Below are 22,162 nucleotides of genomic sequence, written 5' to 3' on the forward strand. Positions count from 1 at the left end.
TATTTTTTATATGTATGTAATACTTTTCTGAACCACTTGAGTTAGTTAGAGATACTTTGTTCCTTTACCCTGAATACTTGTGTGTGTGTGTGTGTGTGTGTGTGTGTCTTAAGGACAAAGACATTCTTTTACATAATCAGAGTAAAATAATCCAAGTCAAGAAGACTGAAATTGACATGGTGTGATCTTATCCATGTCCATATTCAAATTGCATCAAATGTCCCAATGGTGTACCTTCAAACTGCTTTCCCCAATCCAAGATCTGACCCATGAGCATGCATCTCACTGTTTTGTGTCTTCAGTAAGCTGAAGACTTTTGCAGAGATATTGGTCTTTCTTGTCTTTGAAATTTTTGAAGAAAACAATCCAGGTACTATCTTGCATGTCCTCCAGCTTGGATTTATCTGATGTTTCCTCATAATTAGACTCAGGTTATACATTTTGGCTGGAGTTCTGTGTGAGTGAGGCTATAACCTTCTCAGTGTATCATATCAAGAATCTCACGATGTTGGTTGCAATATTGGTGATAACTTTGATCATTCAGTTAAGGGAGGGGTCTGCCAAATCTCTTTACTATTCTCAGTGATTTTTGAGGAGATTCTTTGAGACCGTGTATATATCCTGTGTCCCATCAGGCTTTCACCTGCTAATTGTAGCATCCACTGAGAACTTTCCAAATCCATCATCCCTCCTATGTATATTTTTTTTGGTTGGCATTCTGTTATAAGGAAGAGCTTTCCTTTCTGGAGGGATGAATTCTGCAAACTGAATTTGCATCTTTGTGTTAACTTCTAAGTTGCTGGTCTGGGCCACCTGGCTCCTTCCCTTTGATGCCGTCCCCCTTCTTGAGCTTTGCTGGATATCAAGTATAGTGGTGGATCTTGGGCTTGGGAAGAGACCTGGATCTTCATCCTCATAGCAACTTGCTTGTTACTGGTATGACCGGCTCCACACGGGGGCTAAGTGCACGCAGTGTCCAATCATCAGTGTTTCCCTGGGGCTAGGGGCTGGGAGTGGGAAAGTCATCTTGTTGCCAGCTCTCGGAGCTCAGCCAGGACTTAAGTGAGGACAGTAACAGGCAGAGGGAAAAAAACTGTGGGTTCCTTCCCACTGAAAAGCTCTGGCTGACCCCTTGCTCAGGCTGCATTTGTTCATCAGAGCTGCTCGCTCCCTCCCTGTACACTCACACACTGAACATGTACGGCATATTGCTGGTTGGTGTGCTTGGTCAGCTTTCTCTTGACAAAAACCAAAATCAACATGGTCCTGGTGTCACTTTGGTTATTGAGAGTTACAGATCTTTGGGGGGCTCCTTAAGAAATGCTTGGTTTCTGGGGAGCCTCATCAGTATGATTGATCTTAGGCTGTAAAAGGACCTGAGCAACATTTAGAATTCTGGATTAGGACTTTTTAAAGACCCAGCTTTCATTTTTGTTGGTGCAGCTAGCTGGGAAAGGAGACATGAAGATGAAGATGAATTCAGGTTCAAACTGTATCGGAGACAGATCATGCAAGAAAGGCAGGTTTGGGTGTGCATCTGAATGGTATGATGCAGGACAGTGTTTTTCTAATAGTGTGGCTCATCTTTTTCCTTTTCTCTCTCTCTCTCTCTCTCTCTCTCTCTCTCTCTCTCTCTCTCTCCCTCTCTCCCTCTCTCTTTCTCTCTCTCTCTTTCTTCAGACAGGCTCAGAGCTCAGCCCAGTTGATGGACCTGTTCCAGGTCAGATGGACTCAGGGCCAGTGTACCATGGGGACTCACGGCAGCTAAGCGCCTCAGGGGCGCCGGTCAATGGTGCTAGAGAACCTGCTGGCCCCAGTCTGCTGGGGACTGGGGGTCCTTGGCGAGTAGACCAGAAGCCCGACTGGGACGCTGCCCCGGGCTCAGCTCACACTGCTCGCCTGGAAGATGCCCACGATCTGGTGGCCTTTTCGGCTGTGGCCGAAGCTGTGTCCTCTTACGGGGCCCTTAGCACCCGGCTCTATGAAACCTTCAACCGTGAGATGAGTCGCGAGGCTGGGAACAACAGCAAGGGACCCCGGTCAGGGCCCGAGGGCTGCTCCGCTGGCAGCGAAGACCTGGACACACTGCAGACGGCCCTGGCCCTCGCTCGACATGGCATGAAGCCACCCAACTGCAACTGCGATGGCCCAGAATGCCCTGACTACCTCGAGTGGCTGGAGGGGAAGATCAAGTCTGTGGTCGTGGAGGGAGGTGAAGAACGGCCCAGGCTCCCAGGGACTCTACCTTCTGGTGAGGCTGGCCTCCCAGCACCCAGCACCAGGCCACTTCTCAGCTCTGAGGTCCCCCAAATACCTCCCCCAGAGGGCCTGCCCCTGTCCCAGAGTGCCCTGAGCATCGCCAAGGAAAAGAACATCAGCCTGCAGACGGCCATTGCCATTGAGGCCCTCACACAGCTCTCCTCTGCCCTCCCTCAGCCTTCCCACTCCACCTCCCAGGCTTCTTGCCCCCTCCCTGAGGCCTTGTCCCCTCCTGCCCCTTTCCGGTCTCCCCAGCCCTACCTCCGGCCCCCCTCATGGCCTGTGGTCCCCGCTGAAGAGCATGCATCCTTTGCTCCTGATAGCCCTGCCTTCCCTCCAGCAACTCCTAGAACAGAGTTTCCTGAAGCCTGGGGCACTGACACCCCACCAGCAACTCCTCGGAGCTCTTGGCCCATGCCTCGCCCAAGCCCTGACCCCATGGCTGAACTGGAGCAGTTGTTGGGCAGCGCCAGTGATTACATCCAGTCAGTATTCAAGCGGCCTGAGGCTCTGCCCACCAAGCCCAAGATCAAGGTGGAGGTACCCTCTTCTTCCCCAGTCCCGTCCCCATCACCCATGCTCCAGAGGGAGGCTCCCGCAGCACCCGCAGAGCCTGACACCCACCAGAAGGCCCAGACCGCCCTACAGCAGCACCTTCACCATAAGCGCACTCTTTTCCTGGACCAGGCCCACGATGCCTCCTTCCCCCCTCCATCGGAGCCTCCTGCTCCGGGCTGGTGGGCACCACCAAGCTCACCTGCCCCACGGCCTCCAGACAGACCACTGAAGGAGAAGAAGAAAAAGCCCCTGGCACCAGCTGGAGGTCCCGTGGGAACCGAGAAAGCCACCTCTGGGATCAAGCCCAGTGTCCGGAAGCCCATTCAGATCAAGAAGTCCAGGCCACGGGAAACACAGCCTCTCTTCCTGCCTTTGCGGCAGATTGTCCTGGAAGGACTGAGGTCCTCAGCCTCTGAGGATGCGCCGGCACATCCACCTGCCCCTGTCCCCGCTTCACAGGGCTCTGCTGTCCCCCTGCCCCCAGAACCTTCTCTTGCGCTATTTGCACCTAGTCCCTCCGGGGACAGCCTGCTGCCCCCTACTCAGGAAATGAGACCCCCTAGCCCGATGGTGACCCTGCAGCCGGGCTCCGCCGGCCCTCTTCCCCCTGCTGATGACAAGCTGGAAGAGCTCATCCGGCAGTTTGAAGCTGAATTTGGGGATAGCTTTGGGCTTCCTGGCCCCCCATCTGTGCCCATTCAGGACCCCGAGAACCAGCCAACATGTCTCCCAGCCCCTGAGAGTCCTTTTTCTACCCGTTCCCCCAAGCAAATCAAGATAGAATCCTCGGGGGCTGTGACTGTGCTCTCAACCACCTGCTTCCATTCAGAGGAGGGAGGCCAGGAGGCCACACCCACCAAGGCTGAGAACCCACTCACACCCACCCTCAGTGGCTTCCTGGAGTCCCCTCTTAAGTACCTGGACACACCCACCAAGAGTCTGCTGGACACACCTGCAAAGAGAGCCCAGGCTGAGTTCCCCACCTGCGATTGTGTTGGTAAGTCCACCTGGGTATCAGGGAAAGAAGCCTGATGGGCTTGGGCTTCTAGACTCATTCTGTTGTCTAGCAAACACTTACTGTGTGCCAGTCATCCTGCTGGAGGCTGGGGACAATAGAGCTTGCAGGCTAGCAGAAAAGACATTGAAAGAAACAGATAATGATGGGGCACCTCAGTGGAGGTATGGGTGCTTTGTTGCACAAATGGAGGCAAAGGCATCATGGAGGCCTTCCTGTGGGAGGTGGTGGTACTTGTGTGTTGAGGCCTGAGCTTGGTGGCTGTGAGAGGGTGGGGCTTACTTGGACTGCGTTTGGCCTAGGGGGACCAGAAGGAGAGGAGTATATGTGGGTATGAACAAAAGGTGACCTGAGATGCAGCCAGGGGCCAGATCTTCCACAGCATGATGACCTGACGTCAGGAGTCTGACTTGATCTCAGAGGTAATAGTGAGCTCCTGAGGGTTTTAAAGCAAGTAATGACCTGCCACCTGTGCTCCTGAAAGACGTTTCTGGCTTGTGGTGAGGAGGAAAGCCTGCCTGGTGGAGGAACCTATAAGAAAGGTGTCACGAACAGCCAAACAAGAAATAACATTGGCCTGATTGAAAGAGTGGGTGGGTGAAGGGCCTCTCGGGAGGAAGGCATGTGGGATAAGGACAGCCCAGGTCTCTACCTTGGTCGTGCTGGTCCCCAAAAACATATTTGGAGAAGGGGTGATGGGTTTGGCCAGGCTGAAAGCCTAGAGCTCTGAGCTGTGGGTTTGGACATAGTTTGCATCAGGTGGTGGCTGAGGCTGTAGGGGTAAGAGCACTGAGAATTGGTCCATTTCTGAGCCTTGCCTTCCAGTAAAACCACAGCCAAGGCTGCAAGGACCGCCCCTGGGGGCTTCTGTCCTGGAGGTCAGTGATGCTTCAGGAAGCCCCAGGCCTGTGGTAGGCTGTGACCGTCTGCTGTTTATGAAGCGTTCTATAGAAGGTGTGTTTCAGATGTTGCTCAAAAAGCACATTGATGCTAGTGAGGAGCATGTTGAAATTCTTCTGATTTTGTGATACACAAAACAGGTTCTACACAGTCTGTGTTTTCTGCTTATTAAAATAAATTCATATTAGGTCAATTGTGTGATTAGTTGAGATCAATTGTGTGATTAGTTTGTTAGTAAGAAGGAGCTGGGCTGTCCTGCCCAGCTACCCCAACTCCAAACAAGGAATCGTTTGGAGAACAAGGAAAAGTTGGCTCCTGTGTTTTTATCTGGGAGTGAACAGAAGTGGAGGGTCCTGTCAAATGCTCACAGACATGTTTTGGGATTGTGGGTTCTATCAATGGCTAACCCTGTTCATTCTTGGATCTTAATAATGAGATGCTTTGGGGGGCCTCCTTATTTTTCAGCATTTTGCAAAGGCTTGTTCTGATCATAGGAATTGGGCATTTCCCTTTGCTCTTTTCTTTCTTTGTCTTGTTGTGTGTCTGTCCCATCTGCCTGATACTTAGTATATTGTGAGGTATTTCTTCCCCTGCAGAGTAGGACATAACCTTACATAACGTTTAGGCCATAGTTGGCCCTTATTAAATATTTTAAGGGGTGCCTGGGTGGCTCTGTCAGTTAAGGAGCTGTCTTCAGCCTAGGTCATGGTCTCACCACTCCGAGTTTGAGCCCTGCCTTGGGTGCTGACAGCTCAGAGCCTGGAGCTTGTTTCGGATTCTGTGTCTCCTTCTAGCTTTCTGCCCCTCCCCCACTCACACTTTGTGCGCGCCATCCCCCCCACTCCCTCCCTCTCTCTCTCTCTCTCTCTCTCTCTCTCTCTCTCTCTCAAGAATAAACATTAAATATATATATATTTTTTTAATTGTTGAGGCGCCTGGGTGGGTCATTTGGTTAAGCATCTGACTTCACTCACGTCATGATCTCATAGTTGGTGAGTTCAAGCCCCACGTCAGGCTGTGCTGATGGCTCAGAGCCTGGAGCCTGATTCGGATTTTGTGTCTCCTCCTCTCTCTCTCTGCTCCTCCCCAGCTTCTTTCATGCTTGCTTGCTTGCTCTCTCTCTCTCTCTCAAAAATAAATGAAAAAATATTTTAAAAATAATAAATATTTTAATTGCTGAATTCAATTATATGGATATGATGTTTGATCAAACTAGTTTTTTGTTTTTTTGAGAGAGAGAGGGCACAAGTGAGCAAAGGGCAGAGAGAGAGAGAGAGAGAATATCCCACAAGGGGTAGAGAAGGAGAGAGAGAGAAGTGGGGCTCACCTGAAGCAGGGCTCATGTTTTACCTGAAGCTGGGCTCAACCTCAACTGATACGGGACTTGAACTTACCAACGGTGAGATCATGACCTGAGCTGAAATCAAATGCTTAACCGACTGAACCACCCAGGTTCCCCTGATCAAACTAGTGTTTAAATTTGAATTCTAATTCCATCACCTTCTCATGCAAAATAATGGCATCCCCTCACCAGGGCAGTTGGAAGGTTTAAATTAGTTAAAATGTAGAAAGCCTTTAGTAAACATATAAGAGTGTTAGCTGTCACCAAGCCTGTTGAGTGCAGCAAGGCTAGAGAAAGAAGTCAAAGCATACGTATTGCCAAGGAAGAAAAGTATTGGCTATTACTTTATTCATCAGCCATGTATTGATTACTAGCTCTATACTATCTACCATTAAGGATAAAAATTAGGAGACATGGCTCCTCTCTCAAGGACTCTGTGGTCTGCTTGAAGAAACAACAGAAACAATAAGATATTCAATGACCCATTCAACAGTTGTTGGCCAAGTGCCTGTGCAGTCATATGGATGTGGCTAAGCTGTAAAAGCCAAGAGCGCTCTGAAACCCTGGGCTTGGTTGTCGTTATGGAGGGTGCTGTTTTCTTTTGGAAACTTGTTCCAAGCCAGGTTTTGAAACCTGTAGTGATTACCGATAGGGAGAGGGGAGACGGGAGACTGCGCCACTGAAACGCCAGGTGTGCGTGGGCCCCGTGTTGAGGTCAGCAGAGCAGGCTGGCAGGCTGTGAGGCTGGCAGCACAGGGGTGGACCTGAACCCTCAGGGCTCCGAGTTCCACCAGAGAGAACAAGTCTCAGCTTGAAGCTGGAGAGCAGAGGAGCGGCCAGGAGAGCGTCAGCATCCCAGAAACCGGGAGCTGTGGCCTCTCCCCGGGAGGCGGGGCTGTGGGCAAGAGATAAGGGGAGTGGAGAGTCCTACCAACAGTCATTTATTGTTCCCGTTTGTGTTTTATCTGTATCTCCTCCTAAACAGAGAATTAGAACCAACCCTACCTCGTGGTGTTAAATGTTAAATTATGAGGAAATGCTTAGTTGGAGACAACATACAGAGCTAAGCAGTACGTAAATGATCATCTCCCCTACATTTAAAAAAAAAAAAAAAGCAGGGGGCAGAGGGTGCCTGGGTGACTCAGTTGAGCGTCCAACTTCAGCTCAGGTCACGATCTCATAGTTCATGGGTCTGAGCCCTGCATTGGACTCTGCTGACAGCTCGGAGCCTGGAGTCTGCTTCAGATTTTGTGTCTCCCTCTCTCTCTGCCCCCCCCCCCACTCACACTCTGTCTCTCTCACAAATAAATAAAAACATTTGAAAAAAAAAAAAAGGAAAAAATAGAATGGAAGGAAATACGTCAATAGTGGTTGTTTCTGTGGTCAGACAGTGGGTGACTTTTCCCTTCTATGTTTTCTGAACTTTCTATAATGAAATATGTATTTTATAATCAAGAAACGTTTTGAAAGTGTATCCTAGAAGTAGCTTGGAAGATATGTTGATGAAGGATGATAATCTTGTGGCAGAAAACTGGTTAGGAAGCTATTGATGACAATATAATAATAATGGTAATAGTAATAATAACATTTATGAAACACTGGCTCTAGTCCAGGGACCATGCCAAGGACTTCACAGGTAGTCATTTCATCTTTATAACATCCATGTGAAGGGGGTGCTGCCAGTAGTTCCATCTTAATGATGAAGGAAACTGTGATTCAGTAATTTACCAGGTTCATATCTAGCACATGGTAAAAGTGAGATTTAAACCTAGGTAGTTGTACTCTTAAATTGTTTGAGAAATGAGTCCTAAGTAAAATAGTGGTATTGGTGTGAAGAGGGGCAAAGAGGAAGGGATTCACTTGGAAACGGTCTCCAGAGGTGCTGGGGTTCATGTTGGGGAAAGCCATCCTGTTTTCTGGAGACCTCACTTCTGGACAGTTGCTTCCATCAGCCAATATGGCAGAATTGTCTCTGTGAACTCGGGCTGAGGACAAGGGATAGGAATAAAAGCTGCTCACTCTGGGATTAATGTCAGATGGGAACCATCTCGTATTTCAGAAACTCCTCTCCTCGACAGTGGTAGTAGAGAGGTGCAGATGGCAGGTCTGTATAAGGAAGAATTTTCCATGGAAGTGACAGTGAAATTTGGAGATGCCATTATGCACTAACAACAAACAACCATATAAAAGCATAGCACAGCAAAAGAAACTTCATATTCAATATGGTGATTTTTGCCAAATTGGCAGTTTTGGCCAATATAGGCTTTACTGGATAACCAAAACGCCAAACACCAAGAGCACTGTTTTTCCCTTGTATACACACTATGAGTTTCTCACGGTATGGATGGCATTCATATGGACTTATTCTCCAAATCTTGAGATACTAGAATTAAGGGCACCCCTTGAAGCTTCAAAGAAATAAATTTAGAAGATGTGGAAGGAAATGTTTTCTTCCAGAATGTAGTATGGTATATGTAGGTTTGGGGAATCTTAGCACAGGTTGAAGTTCTATATTGAATTATTGGAGGAAGAGAGTACTGATAAATTTCTAATATTTTGAGACACACATTTGAGATCCCCTTAACCATCCTGTAATACGAACGCAGAAGACAAGATAGTGAGCTGCAGTAACTCGGCCCTCTATATATTTTATATATGCTTAGAAATGGAGAAATTCCCAAGAGCCAGTTTAGGACCAGGAATGACTTCTTAGTGGGAAAGCATCCTTCGAGATCATCTGCTCATCCTTTCATAATTAAGAAAACAGATTTATGTTAACTTTTGAACTTTGTCCTGATTTCTCTGAGGAGCATCTCACAGGCAGCTGGAGACATTAAACTATAGGAAAAGCAGATTAGGAGTTAGATTGTAGGAGTCACCTTCATAGAAATGCTGTATTTTTATCCAGTTGATCATCCTGCCCTAAAGAAGTAGCCAGAGGCCAATACAAGAAAAAGCCTCTCCCTTTGCCCAGAGCATGGTGAAAGTCTTGGCGTGGAGGGATGTTGTACAGAAAACGTGGTTGGTAGCAGTGTCCACTGGATAGCTTTACTACAGACCATAGTTCTGAATGGGGGACACAGAGACTTCACAGAGACTGTTTATAGTAATGGAAAGTCTATTTCCTGTAGTTATTATGAGAAGGTATTCCCCCCACAACCTCTCATTCAGTTTGCCATGAAGAGGAACTTTATGTGTTTTAAGTATTTTTTAAGACAGTGGAATATTTGGATCCCTGCATAAAGGTGGAGAATATGACTTTGGGTAGGAGAGTATCAGAAAGAAGTTCCTGGAGGAGATGATGTTTGATCTGAATTTTAAAGGATAAGTGGAAGTTTAATGGATTAATAGGAAGAAGGTAGAATGTTCCAGGCAAAGGGACCTGAAAATTATGGAGATGAAAAGTACTTGAAAAACCGCATGAAGGTGTAGAGATGAGAAGACATGGGGAAATACAAGTAGTTCCGGTGTGACTGGTATATTGGATAAAAGATTGGGTGTGGCCAGAGGCCGGGGGCGGGGGAGGCGGGGTGGGGGAGAGGGAGGTTCAGAGGAAGAGGAGATGATACCAAAAGCAGAGAAACTAGTTTGTAAGCTCAGGCGTGGTTCAGGCAAGAAATCATCAGTGCCTGAACTCAGAGAATGAGATTGAGTAGAGGGATGAGAGGAATGGATGGATAAGGGATTAGGAAAAAGAACTAATGGCTGGAGGTAAGAGTAAGGAAGAAGAGGGACACCTGGGGGCTTAGTCAGTTGAGTGTCCAACTCTTGGTTTCAGCTCCCAGGTCGTGATCTCACAGTTTGTTGGTTCAAGCCCCGCATCAGGCTATGGGCTTATAGCACGGAGCCTGCTTGGGATTCTCTCTCTGCCCCTCCCCTGCTCATGCTCTCCCTCTCTCTCAAAATAAATAAACATTAAAAAAAATAGGACCTGTTTCAAACAAAAACAGAAAAAAGTAAGGAAGAAGAAAGAGGCACAGGTGACTCCTGAGGTTGCTGGGTAGATGGTGGTGCCATTCACTAAGACTCAAAATCCTGGGAAGGAAGCAAGTTTGACATCCAGCCCTTGAGCTGTCTGTGGGGCCTGAAGGTGTGCATCCATGTGGGCCTGTGAGTTGGAGGCTCTAGAGCAAACTGATGGTAGTTGAAGTTTCAATTATGATCATTTCACCAGGTTAAATGTATAGATTGAGAAGAGGCATGCAAAAGGAGGACACTGGTGTTGAGAGGATCTCAGACAGGAGACTGTGAAGGAGTGGACTGTGGAAGAGAGGTGGAAAGAAATTGAGGAGAGGGAAGACTGAAGGACCAGCAGATAGTTTGGGAGGTTGGGAGGGCTAAGAACCCAGGATTTAGTGCTGAATTCTTCTTTGTCTTCCATGATGTGTTGTTACATGTGCACTTGTCTCATCAGTTAAATCCTAGGTTCCTTAGGATCAGGGACTAGATGTTGTGTTTCTAGAACATTCAGATTAGTACTGAGCACTGTGGTAAGTGCTCTTCATAATTTTTGGTTAACTGGTCAACCTTATTCTACTTTTATATTTAAACTCTACAAAGATGTCAGATGGGTTTAGGCACAATCTCCTTCCCTTTAATATTTGTCATCAGTGAGTGTACCCATGTTATAAAGGTATTTGTGTCTATGACCAGCAGGCCTGGCATGCTGCCTGTACCTGTGATTTTAGTTAAAAAAGAAACAAACTCCTCCAGCACACCTAATCCAGGGTAGGACCCAACCATCTACCTGCCCACTGCGTGGATTTGTGACTGCCAGGAAGCAATGAACTAGCAGTTGGCTATTGACTGTCATGGAAATAGAACCTAATTAGTTATATAAGCTTAAGCTATTCAGCTTAAAATACACTGAAATTGATACAGGAAACTGAGGCATTTATACAGGATTGTTTGGAAAAAGAAGACCAGTACATGAAACCTTTGTGTGATCTTGACACCTATGCATTAATTATACCAGTTATCTGTCATCTCTATCAATGTCATAAAGAAAAGAGATGCCTGGACCCGTGCTCCTGTGTCTACCCATAGCCATCATATTTCCCGCTGGGAAAGTGTGAGTGCCTTAGTCTCCGTATAGGGAGGGGTGGGGGAAGATGGGAAAGGTTCATTTAGAAATTAAGGATCCTTCTTTCTGTTAGGCCATCATGAGTAATTTCTTGCGTTTAGTATCTCTTGTGAATAGCAGATACATTTCATTCTCTCCCTAGCCTAGTGCAGAAGTAGAACAGAGCGTATTTTTCTATCCTAATGAGCACAAAATTAAGTGCATAGGGTGAAGAAAAGCACCTAGAGCTACATAACCAGCATTTGCTCAAAAATTGGATTTTTCTCTCTTGAGTTCTGCCCTGGAGCTTCCTGCTATGCATTTTAGGGAAAAATTCACTTTTTTCTGCTCCAGCTGTGCAAAACAAAACATAAAACAGATTTCTCTTTAAGGAGCGTTGAGCTGTTTCCCTGCTCTACCTCTGTAGGGGAGGAAGACCCTACTACGCTGAGGACTAAAAGGAGAATGGGCAACTTAATAGCAAGGTAGCAAAATAACCCTTTCCTGAAACCTGGTGAAAGGAACAACAATAAAGACAGAAGAGGAAATTTACCAACTGAAGTTTGGAAATAGCCCCAATCTTAAACCATGAATTCCAGGGGCTGTCTGCTAGCTTAAGATCAGTTGAATTAAAATAAAGGATGCTATGGTATATACAATCCCCACTGTTGGGAGAAACAATAGTGGAGTCTCAGAGGGACCCTGAAACTTGGAGAGGGGGGCTAGAGACCACCCATTTAGAAGGCATTCTCTCTGGAAAGTGGGGGATACAAACAGGCCCCTTTTCTCTCCATATTCCAGCCTCTGAAGGGGATGAGACATGGGGTGAGGACAGTTGGCCAGAGAGATTGGAAGCCATATCCTAGGAGCCAGTTTGTAGCCGAGGGCCAGCAGCACCAAACAAAGGCCATTGTGCACAGAGAACTATTTGCTGAACCACCAAACAAAAATCCTGCAATCTGTGGGGTTTTATTTTAACTTGATGTCTTATCAGAGTGACCAGCTCACTCCCATATAAGGAAATGAACCAAAATCCTAGCATCAGGACAGAGCAGAACCCAGCCCTCGACACGCACGCACACACACACACACACACACACACACACACACACACACACACACGTGAATATTTAGAGGTGTTGGTCCCAACAGAGAGTGCGCCTGGAGATGAAATTTCCTAGTTGCAACAGTCCACAGCCCCAATTCTTCCCTTCCCTCTTCAGGCTGTTGAACTTTTGAACTAATAATCGAAACCAAACCTCTACACCATCCAGTTCTCTAGCTTAAAGTCTAAGGGAAGAATTTGAGCAGTGTCCAGTAAGGAGATTCTATCATTCTATTTTGGGGCAAATGAGTAGACCAGTGGCTTTCATCTAGGAGCTATTTTTCCCCTCTACTCCCCAGGGGACGTTTGGCAATGCACGAGGACAAGTTTGGTTGTCGCAATCAGTATGGTACTACTGGCATCTAGTGGGTAGAGGCCAGGGATGCTGCTGAATATTCTACCGTGATGTGCAGGACATTACAGCACGGGGTTATCTAGTCCAGACTGTAGTGCCAAAGGGGAGAAACCCTGGAGATGAACTTTTTCCATGGAAAGATGAATTAATAAGCAACCAATATGCAGACCCTTTTAGACTCTGTGGGAAAAGGAGAGGGATTACTATAACATTTAGAACGAAAATGTACATTAGAAAAAAAAATTTGAAAAACTGATACATACTGTCAAGGAAGTTGAAAAAAATGCTCCCTCTGAAACAGGAGGTGAAAGGTGAGGTGCTAGAATATAGTTTCAAAGAAGCCACAAGAGGTATGGATTAAATTCCAGAAGTGTGCCTTTGCACAAAGCCCACACAGCTGCCCTAGAAGCTGGAAAAAGCGGAATCAGAGTTACAGGAAGAGCAAATCAGTGAGGAAGAGGGACTTGGAGGTCACTCCAAAACAGGAAAAGAAAACAGGACTGATCGTGGAGTGGGGAGATAAGGGGTACGGGAGAGAGGCCAGGGGAGGGATCCTATACACAGATTTGCTCTGTCAGGGACGCTGGCAAACAGTCACTGGTGAAGAGCCTAGAACAAACTGAACAAAGGCAAGAGTCAAAGAATAGAAAACTTTTATGAAATGAAAGAAAATGAATAAAGATCAACAAATAATGATCCTGAGGAACTTCCTGAATTTCAAGAATGAAAAATTGCCTATAAAGAAATTAACCGAAAAATTAAGTTAGTTACACATGTTCAGTTTTTTTTAAACTTAAAAAAATACTTTTAAAAAACATTCTTTTAATTGAAACCTGAAGTCTGCAACTCAGTAGGTGTTACAAAAGGCACATACCTGTGTCACCACATCTAGGTCAAGAAACAGTTTTCCAGCCCCTCAGCAGCCCCCACCCCCAGTCACCTGCACCTGGCTCTCGAAAGCACACTATGGCCCGCAGACCAAATCTGGTTCTTATCTGTGAGCTAAAAATGACTTTTATGTTTTTAAATGGTCCAAAAAATATCAGAAGAAGAATAATTCATGACTCACAGAAAGTATATGAAGTCCGAATTTCAGTGTCCATGAGCTTTAATGGCACCTCGCCACACTCATGTGTTTATGTATTATCTATGGCTGATTTTTTGCTCCATCAGCAAAGATGAGCACTTGCCACAGAGACCACATGCACTGCAGAGCCTTAAATTTTTGCCATCTGGCCCTTAACATAAAAGGTCTGCCAACCCTGTCCTAAGGTGGTAACTGCTTTTCTAACTTCTAAAACCACACTGATCAGCTTGCCTGTTCTTGAAGCTCATATGTATCTGCCATAAATACATGTGCATGGATTTCTTTATATTTTGACTTTCTTGTTCAGTATATGCTTCTGAGATTTGTGTGTGTGTAGAGATACCTATAGTCTGTTCATTTTCATCGCTGCATGCTACTCAGTTTTATGAATAGGCTACAGTTTATCCATTTGACCAGGGATGATCATTTGGATTGTTTCCAATTTGGCAGTGATTGTGAATTATGCCCATACAAGATATTCTTCTGTATGTCTCTCAAACATATGCACATACATTTTCATATTTCTGTTGGTTATATACCTAATGATACCGAAATTGTGTTTGTTCAGCTCTAGTTGGTACTATTCATTTTCCAAAGTGGTTGTGACCATTTAAACTCCTACCACTGGTGCTCCACATCCTCACCAACAAACAGTATTGTCTTCTTGCCATTATGGTAGGTATGGCAGGCATATCTCATTGTGGCTTTAATGTGCATTTCCCTGATGACTAATGAATTTAGCACCGTTTCATACCTGTTCATACCTGTTCAAGCCATTCTCCTATTTCTCTGTTGTGTGTCTCTTTTTCTTATTGATTGGTGGGGGTTCTTTATGCTGGAAATAATTTTTTGTTGGATATGTGCATTGGGGTTCTCAGAATCTTAAGATAAACGTTTGACCCAGGAATTCTATACCCAGTTGCCATTCACACGTAAAAGCTTCATTGAAACATTTCCAGATATGCAAGAACTCACATTTTTTAGAGATGAGTCCGATGAGTAACAGATTGAGAAAGTTCTGTGTTATGAAGGGGCAGGCAGTGAACACTAAATGTATTCAAATGTAACCTCTAAATTTAAAGAACTGTGATAATTTTTTCCTAAAACAAAGGTGATATACTTACTTATACTTGAAATTATTTTATATTAAATATCTCTTTTATAACAGAGAGGAAGAAATATGTTCACAAGGATACCAACAAAAAGCAGGAGACAAAATGTAGGAGGAGATGGGAGAACTTGTAAGGGTGTTAATTTCTTTCTCTGCAAAAGTACATTTAGCGTCACTAAAGACATACTGTAGATTTTTCCAAATTACCAGGGGTATGGAGTGGAGAGTAAAAGAAAAATACAAAACCTATAACAAAAGATGGGAAAGAAAAAAAACAAGGAGACAAGCATGGAAAACATAAAATGACAGAAGATCATATGTAGGTTACAACACTAAATGTAAATAGGGTAAACTCACATATTGAATTTAAGATTAGAGCATTGAAGGGGCTGTGGGTGGGTCAGTTAAGCAACTGACTTCAGCACAGGTAGTGATCTCATGGTTTGTGAGCAGACAGCTCAGAGCCTGGAGCCTGCTTCAGATTTTGTGTCTCCCTCTCTCTCCCCCCTGCTCATTCTCTGTCTCTCTCATTCTCAAAAATAAATAAATATTTTTTTAAAAATTAGAGTATTAAACACAACAAAAAGGTTAGTCTTATTTTGCTACAAAAAAACAGAAGCATATATTGGTCACTGATTCAGAGTATGTACTACATTCTGTAGAACATTACGCCAGTCTAGCAAAGTATTGTCACCTGTGCGGCCCATTACTAAGGATAAGCCCATTGCTACACAGAAGATATGTAGAGATATATCTATTTATTTATATACATATACAATGAGATGTTTTTTCTCATTTATGTAAATATATAATGAGATATGTAGCCTTATGGATATATAAACACATATGTTAGGATAATTACATTTGTAAACATATACTAGTTTTATATCTAAGCATACTTGGTTTTAAGTTTAGGTTTTTTTCCCATAGAATATCTTTTCCCTGATGCAGACATATAATCAAGGAAAGGGATCTGTTTATCTCTATATTTAAGTCTCTCTGTAAATATATCTTACATGTTTTTTATATATGTAAAATCAGGGAAAGGGATAGAACTAAAAGAAAATGCTTCCGAAGGACTCTTTGGGCTGCTTAATGAACCTCTAAAAGGGAAAGAGTGATTTTGCTTTTGTTTGGTACTTGGAGCAATGTTTGCCCTTTGTGTTCTAGTGGCCTTCCCAGAGGAACTCGACCATCTGGTTTCCAGGTTGGCTTGGTTTGGGATCTTTATCTTTTTTCCTAGCTACTGGGTGGAGTTGCCAAGATATAGTTTGTATCTTCTCCTTGAAAATCTCCTTTCTCTGCCTTTAGCTGTGTAAGTTTTGAGCTGTTCTGATTTGGGGCAGAAGGTAGTCACTAAAATCTACTAGTTCCAGTGGAAGATCCTGCAGTCAGTCCATTACTTTGACTTTTTTCCAGACAATGGAAACTGGACCAGAGCCCAGAAGTTCTGGCATATTCTCATGTTCTATTTTTTATATACCATGTAGTCTCCTAGTGCCTATAAAAGAGTTTTTAGACCACTACCTCCAACACCCACATTCTTACATTTTCTTTCCCTCCCGTCCTCTGGTATCCCCCCACCCCCACGCTCCATATGTTCCCTTCTGGAATTCTCTCTGTTTTATGGCTCAAAATAGTGTATATTTGGAGCAAGTCATTTTTAATCCTTTGCTTGAAAATATTCGTTCATTCATGAAACATTTAAGCACTGATAGGTTGAGAACAGTACTAGGTGACCACATCTCATCTAATCCTTAACAGCTCTGTAATGTAGGAACATTATTTTAACTGATTTTAAGGCTCCTAGGGTTGTGTAGTTGGCCACAGTCACACTGTTTGGCAGAGCCTGGACAGCAGCTGCCTATTGAGTTCATATTATGCACCAAATACTGTACAGAGCCCTCCGTGTAGTTGAAGGCATGAATATTAGAGGCCGGGAAGGTAACTAGTCACATTTGCCCAGCCTCTCTGCAAAGTCCACGGTCGCTCTGCTGTGCCTTGCTAACAGTAAAACTGTGCTGTGAGGTGTGCCTTGATATTTCTGGTGTATGCAAGGTGCTCTGGGAATCCAGAGGCAAAGCAGACCTGAGAAGTGCACTGGGGTTTCACAGAAGAGGTGGCATTTAAACTAGACCTGAAGAGGAGAGTTCTTCCAAAGAGAGAAATAAAGGAAGGCGCTGTTGTCAGTGAGAAAGCACATTAAACACTCGGAGGGATGGCGTGGTGTGTGGCAGGAACGCTGCAGGCTGTTGTAGCATCTGGGGCCTGGGAAGTGTCACAGGTGGCTCCTGAGGGGCCTTGTGGATAGAGCTCTGGAATTTAGGTTCTTTCTTTTGTTTAATGCGGAGTCATCGGTGGGAAGTGGTATGATCAGATTTTTGCTTGGGGTGTATAAACTGGTGGAGTTGGGTAGGATAATTTAGGCAAGAGCCTGACCCAGGACACGAAGACGATGAAGAGGGTCCACGAGCGGAAGCCGTAAGAGGTAGGCACGTGTCATCAGTGCCTCTGCAGGGACTGCACGTACCATTGCAGACTATTTTTGTGGGGGCAGGGGTGGGATGGGAATCAAACCGTTTTATTGAGGAGCTTCAGGGAAAGGTCAAAGGGCTAGGAGTTCAATGAGATCTGACTTCCTCAGTCTGGCCAGGATCTCCCCAGTTTCATAGTTGCCTGAAAGCATTCCAAACCCTTTCTTCTTTGTTTTTAAAGACAAGAACACACCTGAACTCATCTTCACAAACTTGCTCTTACACTTAGTGTGGGTAGTAACCCAAACACTGTTTTTACTTGCATTTGGTGTGTGTATACTAATGTGTGTGTGATTGTCTGTATATACTAACTATGGTATGTTTTACATGCAGTATTGAAATTTGCTTGCTTTTTTCCCACCTAAAATATGTTGGAGGTCATATTTTGTCAGTAAATCTGGAGCTGCCTGATTCCTTTTGATACTGCTCAGTAGTTCATTATATGGATGTGGCATAAAATATTTAGAATACATAATGTATTATGATGGATATTTTGTCATTACACATAAAGATGCAGGGAGTGTTCATATGTATAGTCATGTACATAAATATATTCATATACACTATATATATAATTTTGTACATATCCAAATTTCCAGAAATTCTTAGAAGATTTGAAATTCTTTGAAATTGCTGAGTCAAATGGATTCATGTGCTGTTGTTTAATATTTTGCTAAATTCCTCCCCATAACTGCCTGTTTTCCTATACCCTCATCAACACAGGATATTGATGGTAACTCATCTGAGAGGTAAAAAATCTGGTATCTTATTGTAGCTTTACATATGTTTGAACCATTTGCATTTCCCTTTTTATCCTTTTTAAAATTTTTCTCTTGAATTACTGACCTTATTTAGCTACAGGAGCTCTTGATATATTAAGGAAATTAGCCTTTTGTCTGGTATGAATTCCAGATATTTCTCCCCAGTGTGGTGTTTGTCTTTCAGCATGACTTTGGTTAGTTATTACTATAAATTTTTTTTTTTTTGGTTATGTTTATCAGGGTTTGGGCTGGGGGTTCAGAATTTCAGGTTATTCTTGGATAAGACTTCCCTTTTCCATGATTACTTTTTAAAACTCTCCCACTGGGGCACTTGGGTGGCATAGTCATTTGGGCATCCAACTCTTGATTTGGCTCTCGTCATGATCTCATGGGTTTGTGAGTTTGAGCCCTGCATCAGACGCTACACTGATGGTGCGGAGCCTGCTTAGGATTCTGTCTCTCCTTCTCTCTGCCCCTCCCCCACCTGTGCTCTTTCTCTCTTTCTCAACATAAATAAAAACTTTTCAAAAATATTAAAAAAATAAAAACTCTCCCATTGTTTTCCTTTCAGAACTTGCATCATCAGAATTTTTTTTTTTACTTAAATCCTCCAACTATTTGGAATATATTTTGAAGTAAGGTATTAAGTGTGGATCAGACATTTTCCCCAGTTGTCTTACTACCATGCACTGAAAAATTCATCTTTCCCCATTGATTTGAAATACTATTAGGGGGGTGCCTGGGTGGCTCAGTTGGTTGAGCGACCGGCTTCAGCTCAGGTCATGATCTCGTGGTTCATGGGTTCGAGCCCCGCGTCAGGCTCTGTGCTGACAGCTCAGAGCCTAGAGGCTGCTTCGGATTCTGTGTCTCCCTCTCTCTCTGACCCTCCCCTACTCATGCACTCTCTCTCAAAAATAAAAAATTAAAAAAAGAAAAAAGAAATGAAATGCCATTAGATAACTGGTTCTGTGTGGATCTTATCTACCCAGGTAGATCAGAAACTCTTAAAAGGCAGCAATCACATATTACCCTATCTTGTATCCCCCATAAATCTGAACATAATGTTCTGCATAAAATAGGTGTGACGGGGTTTTTTTGCATTAAAAAATTGTGAGTTATAGACAGTGGAAAGTACGCAAAACATTCATATACAACTCAATGAAAATGTATAGTGAATCCCAGTGTAACCGCAGCCTCGATCCCCGTGCACCTGCCCGGTTCACAGTCCTCTCCCACCCTCCAGAGGCAACAACTCTCTTGACTTGTGACAGTGATTTTCTTGTGTTTCTTTATAATAAGACTGAACCATATAAAATCACCATTGTTTGGAGATAAAAAGCCATTGAATGTCTGCAACTTCATATTTCAGCCTAGTAGTTTTACCACCTCTGTGTGGGTCTTTAAATAGAATAGTTTTGTTGAAGCTGGTTTTGGATATTATTTAAGTGTAATCTTACTGCTTTTGTTGTTTCCTGTGCGTCTTTCACTTACTGTGATGTTGCGGTGTTCAGCCATGGTGTGGAAGGTTGTGGATTCTCAGTGCTAGATAGCACCCATTGCACGACTGTGCTACATTTTATTTATCCATTGTTGCTGGATTATAGGTTTCCAGTTTTGACTATTGCAAACAGTGTTGCTCTAAAAATCTTTGTACCTGTGATTTGATATGTGTAACTAAGACTTCTTCTAGGACAGAATCAGTAAAGGGGGGCCTGCTGCCTAGTTTTTTGTTTTTTAAAAGCTCTTAATTTTGAGATAATGTTACCTTTATTGAAGAGTTGCAAAATTGGTACAGAGTTCCTGTATACCCTTTATCCAACTCTCCTAATGTAATCATTTTACATAATTATGATATGTTTAAAAATAAGACAGTAATGTTGGTACAGTACTGTTAAGTGCAGACTTGGGATTTCATCAGTGTTTCCACTGATGTCCTCTTTCTGCTCGAGGACCAGTGCGGGGTACCACATAGCATTTAGTTGTTGTATTTTCTTTAGACATAAAACAAACTCACCAACTATAGCACAGTATTTGTGGAAAGTTCTTTTTGTTTTTAGCTCTGTAGTAGCCAGTCAAAACTGCTTTCCAGAGCTACTATTCCATAGTTGTTTGGGTCTCATTTCTTTCACTGAGAAAAATTCATTTAAAATTCAACCATGTTGTGTGCAGCAATACTTTGGTCTCTTTAAAAATAATTATAGTGAGCTTCACATAACATAAAATTAACCATTTTAAAGTAAGCAGTTCTGTGGCATTTAGTGCAGTGACAGTGTGCAACCACTACCTCTGTCCAGTTCCAAAACATGTTCATCACCCCCAAACCAAACCCCATACTCACTCAGCAGTTACTCCCACATCTTTCACTCCTCCCAGCCTCCAGCAGCTGTCAGTCTGCTTTCTATTTCTGTGGCTTTACCCATTCTGGATATTTCATATGCATGGGCTCATATAGTATGTGGTGCTTCTTTCACTGAGCATAATGTTTTTGAGGTTCATCCTCATTGGAGCATGTGTCCGTTCTTCATTTCCTTCTTTTTTTCAATTGTAGTAAACTATATGTAACATAAGATTTGCCATTTTTGTACAGTGTTTTTGAGTGTACAGTTTAGTGGCATTAAATATACTCACAATATTGTACAACTATCACCGCTACCCATTTTCAAGACTGTCTCCTCCCCCTAAACAGAAACTTGGTACCCAGTAGGCAAAAAGTCCTCCTTCTCCACTCCTCCCAGCCCCAGGTAACCTCTTATCTAATTTTATCTCTATGAATTTGCCTGTTCTGGGTGTCTAATGTAAATGGAATTATGCAGTAGTTGTTGTTTTGTGTCTGGCTTATTCCACCCACCGTAATGTTTTCCAGGCTCTTCATGGTATAGCATGTATCAGAACTTCATCCCCTTTTGTGGTTGGGTAATATTTCCATTGTGCGGGTACCCCACATTTTGTCCGTCTATTGATGGACATTTGTATTGTTTTCACTTCTTGGCTCTTGTGAATCCAAGTATCTGTTTGAGCTGTTGTTTTTAGTCTTTTGTGTTTCTCCCTTGTAGCAGAGTGGCTTGCCTGGCCCAGTCTAGAACACACAGAGTGGTAGACTGAATTGCAGAGTGGTTACACTACAGTCTTGACAACACTTGATTTTACCAGAATTTTCTTTTTTTGCCAATATGCCCTGTGTGTTATGGTGTTGCACTGTGATTTTAATTTGTATCAATGATTCCTAATGGAGTTGAACACATTTTCACATGTTTATAAGTCATTCAAATTTCCTACTTTGTAATGTGCCCATTAATTTTCCTATCGGTGGTTTGACTTGCTAAATTAATGTTGATGAATTGATGCCTCCAAGTAACGTTTCCTCTGTGTTTCTGCAGAACAAATAGTGGAGAAAGATGAAGGTCCATATTATACTCACCTGGGATCTGGCCCCACGGTAGCCTCTATCCGGGAACTCATGGAGGAGCGGTGAGTGATGCACAAATGTCGAGGGAGAGCTGGGCAAGCTGTTAGCAGAGCATGGAATTGAAGCACCTCTCATTTTCATTGCCTTGTACCAGACCACATACAGAAGGGAAGCCAGGGTATCGAGACTCTGGAGGGTTGGATATGGGATTCTCACCCACAGTGCTTCCGGGTTTCTCTCTCTGTCTGCCGGTCTGCTCTCTAGATCTTCCCTCCCCTGGCTTTTCTCTCTCTCTTGAGATATTTTTACTGGTGAAGTGTGGTTAAATGACTCTAAGTCCCATAGTGTTTTCCTGAGGGCTGAATTTTACTGCTGGCTTTTCTGTGCTGTTGTTTATCATGTTCTTCTGCCCTCTCTATGGCCTATAAAGTCACAGAGCTAAAGACTTCATGTATGTCACATAATTTTTTCTTTCTTCTTTCTAAAACTACTTTATCAGTGCTATTTTGTACCTCCACTAAGAGGAATATAATGTCTCATCTTTGGCCAGTAGATGCCTATTCAGTGTTTACTGAGTCGTTCTGTGACCGTCCTAGGAGTTTGTCAAAGCTTTCTTGATTCCTCGTACGACCATATGATCTGGGCTCACATTCTACATTTATCCACG

The 22,162-nt window shown here is 43.8% G+C and overlaps 1 protein-coding gene across 3 annotated transcripts in view; it reads left to right on the plus strand.

Moving 5' to 3' along the window:
• TET3 (tet methylcytosine dioxygenase 3) overlaps positions 1-22,162 on the plus strand; it is a 102,917-nt gene that overhangs the window by 51,062 nt on the left and 29,693 nt on the right. For 2 of the 3 annotated variants that reach the window (XM_029937617.1, XM_029937618.1), the window contains 2 exons: positions 1,681-3,814; positions 21,467-21,557. In XM_029937617.1, the coding sequence (XP_029793477.1) occupies positions 1,681-3,814; positions 21,467-21,557 (2,225 nt within the window). The remainder of the gene's footprint in view (positions 1-1,680; positions 3,815-21,466; positions 21,558-22,162) is intronic. The other variant, XM_029937619.1, reaches the window with a different exon arrangement.

This window comes from Suricata suricatta, chromosome 4, assembly GCF_006229205.1.
Source record: "Suricata suricatta isolate VVHF042 chromosome 4, meerkat_22Aug2017_6uvM2_HiC, whole genome shotgun sequence".
NCBI classification, from domain to species: domain Eukaryota; kingdom Metazoa; phylum Chordata; class Mammalia; order Carnivora; family Herpestidae; genus Suricata; species Suricata suricatta.